This window comes from Pelecanus crispus, chromosome 18 (assembly GCF_030463565.1).
Source record: "Pelecanus crispus isolate bPelCri1 chromosome 18, bPelCri1.pri, whole genome shotgun sequence".
In the NCBI taxonomy this organism is placed as follows: Eukaryota; Metazoa; Chordata; class Aves; order Pelecaniformes; family Pelecanidae; genus Pelecanus; species Pelecanus crispus.
This window is the reverse complement of record NC_134660.1, coordinates 1,141,986-1,152,570: the sequence shown is the minus strand read 5'-3', so window position 1 is coordinate 1,152,570 and position 10,585 is coordinate 1,141,986. Positions and strand designations below refer to the sequence as shown.

The window sequence follows — 10,585 nt, the reverse complement described above, 5'->3', positions numbered from 1 at the left end:
GCAGCTCCGACACAATTGACTTTTATTTCCTTTCTATCAAAGTGGTCCTGGAGGAAACGGAGCAGGGTAAAAGAATGATGTCACGGAATTCTCGCTTGTAAACTTTATTGTAACTTTCTTCCGCCGCTTCCAGGTTTAGACAATAGAACAAAGTGATGAAAGAACAACAAAATATATCATTAGTTCCCCCAATAAAGTAATTCACGTATACAGTATACATTCTTTTTCACAGTTAACCTAAAGATCACTTTACAACTTGCTTCACTGTGCGCATGCTAACTAAAGGAGAGAAAAACGCTTTTTTTTTTCTTGTCTTTTTTTTCTTTTTTTTCCCTTTTTTTGGAAGAGACATTCAAAAATCGTAAAAAAAAAAAAAAAAAAAAAAGAAAATCCCGAACCAAAGGAAAGAACAGAAGTAAGGAAAGTAAAGAGAGAAAGAGAGAGAAGGAGAGAGATAACTATAGCATAAATAGGCAGTTTCATGTTGTTGGGATGTTTGTTTCAATAGCTACCTCCAGTACATACAGATAAACCACAACAAAAAAGGTGGAAAATAAAAAAAAAAAGTGCACAAATGTAATTTCACGTAACTCCTATAGCATTGAAAGCTATGTTAACCAACCCACCCCCCAGGAAAGAAGAGAGAGACAGAGAGAAAGACAGAGAGAGAGAGAGAATTTCACAGTCATGTTTTACATAAGCTATTGCGTTACACTACCACTAGTTAATAACTGGCAAAAGGCAGGAGAGACCTCCCGATCACTTTTGCATACTGTTCATTGTATCAAAGGATAATCAGGGAAGTGGTGCTTACAGCTATATTGTTTTACAGCAATAAAAGGGTTTTTTTTTTTCCTTTCTCTTTTCTATGCATTGTTGGTTTTTTTCCCACCCCTCCCTTACATTAACTGCCATTAACGTGGGGCTCGGGGGCTCTTCCACCCCAGCAGCGCTTGCCTTTCAGTCCTTAAAAATCCTTTTATTTCTTGTCCGCCTTCTGTGCTTCCCCTTCCTCGTCCACCTCCTGGGCTCTTTCCATTTTCTGTTTTTCCAGTTCTTCCTGCTCGCATTTGCTGCTGGGAAACTTGTCTTTGTTGTTTTCCTTTTTCCATTTCATCCTCCTGTTCTGGAACCAGATTTTGACCTGCCTTTCTGTCAATCCCAGGGCATGCGAGACCTCGATCCTCCGTTTGCGGGTCAGGTAGGGATTAAATAGAAATTCCTTCTCCAGTTCCAGCGTCTGGTAGCGGCTGTAGGTTTGCCTCCCCCTCCTCCGTCCAGCGGCTGCTGGGGAATTGCAAAGGTTGGGTGGAAGAGGGGAAGAAGAGAAGGAGGTTGAAAGATACATAAACCAGGCTCGGCAGTGGGCACAGCCAGGCGCTCGCACACTCGCCGCCGCTCGCACAGCCGCGCTCGCACCCTCACACACACTCACACACCCTCACACCCCCTCTCGCACACTCACGCCCGCTCTCGCACACTCACGCCCGCTCGCACACACACAGGCGCGGGAGGGGGAGGAAGAAAGGACTCGCAGGAGCAAGGGCAGGAGGCAAAGAGGGAGAGGGAAAGGCTCCTGTAGAATATTATAAAAGGGAAGATGGTTATAAAGGAAAGGGGTGATGGTGGCGGGGGGAGGGGGGTCACCCACCAGCCCACTCCGAGCAGCCCAGCTAAAGCCTGCACCTCCACACCGGGTGTTACCCGAACCACCACCACCACCACAACAACAACAGACTCCGGTTCTTTGGGATCCCGAAAAAAAAAAAAAAAAAAAGAAAGAAAAAAAGAAAGGAAGGACAACAACAACAACAAAAAAGATCTGCAGCCCGGGGAGAGCCAGCAGCACCACCGAAATCCCAAATCAAACGCAAAACAAAAATGAAGGGGGCTTTTTAAGGCTATAAAAGTGCCATAAACTTTAAGGACGCTTCCTTCCACAGAAAGCCCGGCTCGCTCAGCCCCCAGAAGAAAAGGTCTCCTTCAGGGTAATTAAACTATAAAGCAATTTACAAGTGCAAAAGTTTACCCCCATAAAGCAGTAAAATACAGTCACTGGGGAAGAAAAAGGGAGCGAAAGAAAGCAAGCGAGCGAGAGGGGCAGAAAGCAAGCAGGAGGGCTGTTTATGGGCTCAGGAAATGCCTCCTCGCTGTCCTCTCCATCTCGCCTCACCTTGCGGTCGCATCCAGGGGAAAAGCTGGGTCGGAGAAGGGCTCTGCTCCGAGCTCTCCGCCTCCTCTCCAAGGCCGCTGGCAGCGAGCTTGCAGTCCGTGTACTGCACCAAGTCCGACTCCTGGGCGCTGAAGAGGCTCTGCCTTTGCAAGGGGTCGTAGCCATAGAAGTTGCTGGGGTCCCCATGGCACGCCACGGCGCAGGGATTCTGTTGGTAAGGGGAGCTGGAGAGTGAGGATGCTCCGTGGTAAAACTCCTGGATTTGGGTCGGATGCTGGAAGGTGCCCCCCGTGCTGGGTCCGTACACCACCGTGGGTCTGCCCCCAAGATCCTGAGCGAACCCACAGTCATAGTAATTGGGACGCAAGGAGTCCCCGGTTTTGTATTTGGAGAAGAGTGAGTTGACAAAATAAGAGCTCATTTTAATTTAAATAAGAATATTTGTTTGGAGGAGGAAGAAAAGGAGAAGGAAAAAAAAAAAAAAAAAAAAAAAAAGAAGAAGCCAACCAAACCAGACCACGGGAATCTATTAGCAAAAAAAGAAAGCGCTAAGATGCTAAGCAACGACAGTTTGTGATTTCCAGGAATATAAAAGGAGGATATAATCAAAACTCTAAGCCTGCATGATATTGAATTCTTTCCTCCCCCCCCACCCCTAAAAAAAAAAAAAAAATCGCCACTTAAAGAGTTCTCGCTTTACATTTCCAAGAAGAGATGCCAGTTCATAAACAGTTTTCAGTGATTTACTTCAGCGCAAATGAGTTGTTTCATATTTTGCAGTGTCTTTTCATGATCATTTGCATCTATTACCAAAACCTCATCCTATTGGCTTCTCCTTACTCCACACGGACTCTGCACTGCATGATTGTGAAAGGAAGAGTGTGAGAGAATAAAGAAGGAAAAGCAAGCGAGGGGGAGCGAGAGAGGGAGAGGGAGCGAGAGAGAGAGAGAGAGAGGGAGCGAGAGGGGAAGGGAGAAGGAGGTGGGGTGAATATACGGATTAAATATGTTTAACTACCTACATTAATGAGATATCGCTCGCCTCACAACAAATCACATACCTAGACCACCCAAAAGATTGATTTTTGGGGAGTGTTGGAAAATTAAAGAGAAGCGCTCGCAGTCGTTAATTTCAAAATTTTAACGAGGCAGTTTTAGCCTTTTTAAATGTCAGGGTCGCTTTGGAAAACTGTAAAAGAACACGATTTAATTGCTACCAGTTTTAAAAGGTCCTATAAATGTAATTGGTATTTTAATACAAGTTATCAAATCATACAGCTTCTTACCCTAAACATATTTTAAAACAAACGAGGTAGTCATATTTAACATTTTAATGATCAATTTCCTTATTATTGATAAAGGTTTAACTATCACATGAAGGGAATTGCATTTGTAATAGCCCCAAAAAAGGCTGTAAACTGTTTAACAAACTATAAAACGCCATAAAGCCGGGGATGTTGTTGTTGTTTATACCGCACTACATAAAAGCCGTTAGGATTTTACGAGTTCGTTCCTCTACTGCTATAAACCAGAGGTTTCGATTGGACCCGTCCGCATTACAGCGAGATGTTGAGGTGTCAATATTGAATTAAAATGATGATAGTTTTTCATATATAACATTGACTTTTTGTGTCTCTCCCGCAGCCCCCTCCCCGCCTCCTCCCCCGCCGAGGACTTGCTCAAGACGTGGTCGGGGATGATTGCGAACTCCGAGTATTGTGCGCCTTATCGCAGCCCGAGCAGAACCTTTATGGTCGGTAACTGATGGCTGTTCCCTACCTCGCCCCCTCCTCAATAACTTCCAATTTTTTTTTTTTTTTTTTTTTTTTTCCACGATACTTCTGCTGGAAACTGGGGAGACGAGGGGGTGGGGTAAGGCAGAGAGGCTTTCTGTTTTATTGGCATTTGGTAACAACGGAGCAAACTTACCCCTAAGATGCCAACGCTGCAATTTTCCACCATCTAAACACACAGGGGGTAGATTTTGAAATTCATTTATCGCAGTCAGCAAATATTACCGAGACGTTTTTCAGCTAATATCGCCACCGAGCCCTCCCGAGCCCAGCGCTGCCCCAGCCTGCCTAACGCCCACGACGCCCTCCGAGCCCCTCGCAATGCCAGCTCTATTTTCCAACCTTCAACAGGAGTTAAAGACACTCTTTTAAACCTCTGTTATTTTTTTTTTTCCCCCCTCTTTGCCCTGGGTAGATTTCTGCTGCTTCCCATTGCATCCCTCCGCGCGGTTTGGACGCGAGGAAGGTGAATTAAAGACGGTTCCCCTCGTGCCTGCCTTCAACGGAGGGACAATTTTCAACCTTCACAACATGGAAAAGAGGAAAAAGTTGAAATGTTTCGGTTAGTCTGTCTTCCCAGGGCTTTGGGGAAAAAAAAAAAAAACAACCCCAAACCAAACTGGAATTAAGGCTGGCAGTGGGAATAGGCAGGGAATTAAGAAAGACGGAAAGAAAGAGAGAGAGAAAGAAAGGAAGGAAACGAAGATAGTAACGGAATAAAACTTTAAACCCATCCTTAGAGATATAATTTAAGTAAATACGTTTCCTTTATTTTGTATAGGGATAATTTCAGTCGAGCCTAAGAGCCTTTTCAAGTAATTATTGTTGTTGGAGTACTTGCAGTGGTATAATTAAGGCTTTTTTCCCCCTAAAAGACAAGTTAACATTTTATTTTTCTCAACACTTTTATTGTCGATTGAGCAGATTTTGGTTTCCTCTTTGCACATAAACCCCCAGAAATGGTGCACATAAGTAAATAGAGCTGTGCAGCCCGGCGTGGGGATGCTCGATGCTAGAATTTTCAAGAAAGAAAGAAAAAAAAAAAAGAAGAATCGACTAAAGTATTTCTAGAAAAGAAGCTATCTTCTTCCGTGTGTATTTGGAGGTGTAGGCTCCCATCTAGTCAAGTTTGTAAAGCAAAAAATAGCAGGAATTCCCGTTCGTACGTGGACCCCAGGAAGGCGGGAGTGAAGTTGTTCTTGGAAGTTAACATTTTTATCAAGTGCAGTCGAATTTTATGGTCGTGATGCGATGGTAACTCACCAATGCACCAGAAATCAATGGCGGATCTTAAATCATTCATATACTGTACTCAGATTCCTGATGAAAGGAAAATGTTTCTATTATAAGAAAAAACAAGTGGGGATGTGTGTGTGTGCGAGCGCGCGTGTGTCTGTGAGAGAGAAGATAATTTATAAATACCCAGTGGAGGAAAGATTTATTAGGAATTCACACGAAAGAAAAAAAAAAAAAGAACCCCAAATCCTTTCCTAGGTAAACCTTAACTTTTCACTACTCTGCATTTTGCTGACTGCACGAGGGCAGGATTTTTCTTTATTTTCCCCATCTATTTCTGTTTACATTTCTATTTCATTTTATAGCATTTAAAGGGAGTCTTGAGCCGCTTAGACTTTGCTTTTTAAAACAACATATCGCATCCTGTTCTGCTGTGGCTATGCGTTTAATTTGTTACATTCCTCCCCAGAATGCTGCTCATTGGGCCACGGCCGTATTTTCCTGCCTAACTTCGGAGAAACATTTATTCGGAAAATACCTGTTTGTAACAGTTTGAAAGAAAAACCTATATTGAAATTACCGCCACCGCTCCTTTCTATTTTGTTTGTAGCTCGAATTTGTAGCTGAAGGACCGCAACGTCTGAATAATTTTTGTCTTGCAATTTTGAAGGAACAAAGGCCAAAATACAAGCGAGCTAACGGAGTTGGGAGTTTACATTTTTGCTGCTGCTGCAGCAGGGGAGCATTTATACGTATCACAAAACGCGGTAAGATAACAGCATTTCGGGTTAATTCGCTGGTTTGTAGCGTTTAAATATATTTCCCAGCACATTAAGCGAAGACCTTGGGCAAAGAGCAGTGGCGTTGCAAGAGACGGAGCAAGTACACGGGAATGACCGGTTCAACTTGCAGAAGGCAGCTGCGGGGGGGTCGGCGGGGGGGTCTGCCGCACGGGAGAGGAGGGGCGGGGAGGCGCAGCTCGTCCTAACGGAGCCGGGGAAAATGTCCTGTGCGCGCCCTTCTCCCCCAAACCTGTGAGCCACGCTCCTTGCCAGCCCTTGCAGACGCAAATCTCCTCTTTGGGGATAATTAAGCTGCCCTCCCACCGCCACCCCAACGACCAGCAGACAAAAAAACACGCTTTCTGCGTTGGGTTGGTTTTTTTTTCCCCTCCCCTTTAAACGAACATTTAAAAAAGATGCGTGTCCCACCTCTCAGCGCATCCCAGCGCGGAGCCGGGCAGATTAACTCTTTGGTTTTTGGGGGTCCCCCCCTCCGCCTGACGTAATTTACCCCCGCGGGGGGGAAAAAAAAAAAAAAAAGAATTAAAAAAAAAAAAAAAGATGCGGCCTCGAAACCCGGCGACAGAGCTGCCCCTGTCGCGCTATGTCGCGCCGCGGGGCAGCCCGGTGACGCCGCGATGAAGTCAAGGTGTTACGCGGGGCCGCGCGGCCGGGCGCGGGAGGCGCGCGCCTAGCGTGGAGCAAGGGCGCCACCTAGCGGCGCGGCGCGGCGCCGCAGCCCGGGCTGAGGGCGCGCGGGGGCGGGGGGGGGCAGGGGAAAAAAACCAAAAAAAAGGGGGAGCGGGACGGGTACCCCCTTTCGGATCTGGGGAAATAAAACGGGCCAAAAGCGAGAAAAAGGGGGGGGAGGGGGCGCCGGGCTCCTCCCCCCCGCCCCGCGGCGCCGGGGGCTGCGCGGCCGCGCCCCCATCCAGCCGCTCGGCCCCGCAATAAAAGAGGGAAAATGGGTTTGCTTTTGAAAACCGCTATTGTTTCAAATTCCGAGACTAAACAATTGGTCATTCTGCTCTGGAGGGGGAAGGCCGGGGCTGTAAACCGATAAAGAGCTTCCCAAGCCCAGACGTCTCGCCAGAACTTCGAGTGTGTGAGTGGGGGGTGCCCGCGCGTGTGTGTGTGCGCGTTGTTGTTGTTGTGGTGTGCATGGCTCAGCATTCTGGCAGCCTGGAATTGCTTTAAAGGAAAAAGGAAAAAAAAAAAAAAAAAAAAAAAAAAGAACAAAGGGAATCATCCAGAGCGCTGGATTTTCACGGCATCTGCAAGAGAAGAATAAATTAGCAAAAGTCCCTCCCCACCTTTTCTCTCCCTCCTCCCCCCCCCCAATCTTTTAACTACCCCCTCCCTTAGCCAAAAAAATAAAATAAAAAAAAAAAGGGAACTTTGTATGTGCCTGAAGCAGAAACAAGAGCATTTACACGTTGGGTTTCCCCACATTCCCAAGTCGTTGTAGTAATTTAGGAGTTCCTGAAAGTTTTCTTGCACTGTTTGCTTTACAGCCGTTTAGTTCCTTAACCTTCAGAAATTTATACCCTATAAAGTTTTATAGCGGTCATATTCTTTTATTGCAGCACACTGCACTGAATTTTCCTTTTTTTTTTATGACAAGTTACTTCCCTTTCTCTCTCTTCCCTCAGTAAGCTCCAAATATCTTTCTTCTTCTTTTGTTTTCTTTTCAGAGCTGCCCCAAAGAAAGGATTTTTTTAAGAAGTGAAATATTGCCCTTTAGAGCGCCCATTATGTTAAAAATTAGTGGAAAGAGATTCTCGGTTATGTTTCTCACTACCTGCTTCCTGCAGGGCTGAGCAGGTCTTAGGGTTTGTTTGTTTTTTAAATATAGAGATAGAAACACTTTCCAAGCGCTTGTATTTCTTCACGAGCAATAAAATGTCAAACGAATTTAGAGACGGAATTATAGGAACCGCTCATTGAGCCCTTGGAAAAAGGAACCGCGTGTCAAATCCGAGGCGATGCCAAGCAGGGAAAGCGGGGTGGGGTTTCCCACTGTTTGTTTTGGGTTTCTAATTTTTCTTTAGCCACGTTTTCCTCGGGCGGTAGGGGAATAAACCGAAGAAAGTCAAATAAAGCCAGTCCACTCCGCGCCTGCACTTCTGGTCCCCTAAGGCTGGTGCGGGAATGTAAAGATTAAACCCTCAAACCCAGACATACAGACAAGCGAACGAACATAAAACCCAAGCAACCACCGGTAAATGTAAGCGGAGACTGACGATCTCCAATTTTAAAAAATAAAATAATTAAAAAAAAAAAAGTGGAAACGCAGCAAGTTTGCGTGGGACCAAGTAAGCACTTGCTACACCGGAGAGGAACGATCTCCATTTGTCTCTGGACATTTTTTTTTTTTAAACCTAAGCAAAAATTGATTCTTATAATACACTTAACGAGCCACTAAAGAACGCAGGAAAACACAATGAAAATATTTCTGAAATTTTAGATGAAGCAGTATAACACAATGACATATAGGTGCTGTTGTTCTAAAATCGATTTTTATTCTGGAGCATTAAACATCTCTGGAAAATACATCCGGGCTGATGCTACAGAAGACAGTTTTTCCAACATTTTTAAAGTAAGCATATTTCCTAATAAAATGAGCTAACATTTTAAATTCTATTTAAAAAGAACCTTATATCATCGTCTTAAAAATATCCGCTCTTTACCACGATTCTAAGGGAAGTGAAAAACGTTTCTAGATCCCAGTGGCCGATGGGTTGCAAACATCAATTAAGTCATGGATACGCTTCTGAAAAATATAGTAATGAGGATTTAGGCAAGTCCGCACTCAGTTCGAGATATGAGGAATATATCAATTCAGCATGGAGCAGATTTGAAATTCATCCATCCTTGAGAAGAATCAAACAAAACTGAAAAATTTGACTGCCCAGCATAAACACAGCTAAATCACCTTTTTCAACCCACTATCTTTTTTTTTTTTTTTTTAAATAAATCCGGATTTAGAGAAATATGCTGCCACCAACTTTTTTTCCCCAGCTCAAAATCTCTCCGAAACTGCTTTTCTTAATTGAGTTTCGAGGAAGGAGATTAGGGGCTTTGACACAGGGTGAGGTTCAGTTACAGTTAACTCCCTCCAGCAACAGAACAGTTAAATTTTGAAGCCCCCAAAGAGCTACTTCGTGATGGAAAGTTTTACACGAGAAAGTCTAGGCATTAAAAAAAAAACCCCAACAACCCCCAAAACTTTCTGAGGAATGGTCTTAAACTGTTAAGGTCTGGTTTCTTGTCCAGTGGAAAATTTTTTTTTCTTTTACCCCTTTCGAGAGGAACCGAAGTGCTGGAAATTTCAGTGCAGCGAGGGGCAGCTACTTGATTCTTATCTCTGGATCATGGGGCAGGGGGAAAAAAAAAAAAAAGCAGGAACACTTTCCAAAAACGCAAATCTGCCTATCGCTTCTTCCCAGAGCAATCTCTGTTCAGCAGATAAAAGTGGTCTCACAAACCCGAACGCTCAGGATACACAGGTTTAGTCGCTTCTGAAATCAGATTTGCACTGGTTCGTTCAGATATACAGCAGAAATAAATTTCTTTTCTCTGTTTTTTTTCTTCCCCACCCTATTAAAATAAGCCACCTTCCACTCGCCTTGTTCCTAGAAAGCCTCCTGGCAGCTAAATATACAGATTTGCACACGAAGAAAACGAGAGAGGTTTATTTCGATATTTTCCATCCACTATCAACTGCAGAACTCTTCGCATACTTAAAAAGCCACAGTAGAAACAGAAAACGAGCTTCAACATTCACAGAAACACAACCACGAGCACGGTTTACAATACCCACCATATAATCAACTGGTACTAAACCCCCCCGGCCCCCCCTCCCGCCCCCCCCCCCCCCCCTTCCCAAAACAAAGTTAAGTCTTACAGAGATAAAGGGAAACCAGTCCCGCACGGGCGGGCTGGAGAAAGCTCCAGGGATCTGTCAGATGAGGGCTCGGCTCCGGCCGGCATGACGTGGGAGCGGCAAGCTCTATATTTGTTACTGGAAAGGCTTCTTCGGGCTGAGGATGAGGAGGGGCGGGCAGCGCGGAGCCGCCGCGTCCCCCGGTGCCACCCGCGGGACGAGGCTCCTTCCCCGGGGAGGCGGCGGGGCCCGGCCCCGGCGTGGCACCGGGCCCGGGGGAAGGCGGGTGGCAAAGGGAAAACATGCCGGGAGCTCGCTGCAGGCGGAAAAAAAAAAAAAAACCAAACCCAAAAAAACCAACCCCCAAACCCCAAAGCCCAAGCCCACCCCGAGCAGACCCCACCGACATTCAAGTATTAAAAGCATCTCAGCGAACGGGAGGGGGGAGGAATACACACAGGCTAGGGTTGGCACTTCATCTCTGCAACAGCCTACTGCTTTAGGAAAAGTCGATTCACAATAAATTATAAATATGCTAGCACTAAGAACACAACCTTCCCCTCCCTTATAGCTCTACTAAGGTAGTTTTTTAACTAGAAAATCCCATTCTTCCTCTCCTCTAAAAGTTAGGAATAAGTTGGCAGGGGTTCTTCCGCCCCTTTTTCTCCTAAATAATTTACAATGCGGCTCTGAGAGTGCCCCCCACACACTCTCT

General features: G+C 45.3%; 1 protein-coding gene across 2 annotated transcripts; it reads right to left on the bottom strand.

Moving 5' to 3' along the window:
• Nucleotides 1–979: 979 nt before the first annotated feature.
• Nucleotides 980–2,594, bottom strand: HOXB8 (homeobox B8). Of its 2 annotated transcripts, none has more exons than XM_009477900.2 (2): nucleotides 2,174–2,594; nucleotides 980–1,287 (listed from the first exon to the last, which is right to left on the bottom strand). In XM_009477900.2, exons 1-2 carry the CDS (start codon nucleotides 2,592–2,594, stop codon nucleotides 980–982), a joined length of 729 nt encoding a protein of 242 aa, XP_009476175.1. The 2 variants fall into 2 exon arrangements, with proteins under 2 accessions (XP_009476175.1, XP_009476176.1); XM_009477901.2 differs by having other exon boundaries at nucleotides 980–1,284.
• Nucleotides 2,595–10,585: the final 7,991 nt, after the last annotated feature.

Bases quoted from the DNA above. Each gene is read 5' to 3' on its own strand.
- HOXB8 (XM_009477900.2), bottom strand. From the start codon at position 2,594: ATGAGCTCTTATTTTGTCAACTCACTCTTCTCCAAATACAAAACCGGG. The intron at 1,288-2,173 runs GTGAGGCGAGAT...GCAATTCCCCAG, and splicing joins CCCCTGGATGCGACCGCAAG to CAGCCGCTGGACGGAGGAGG.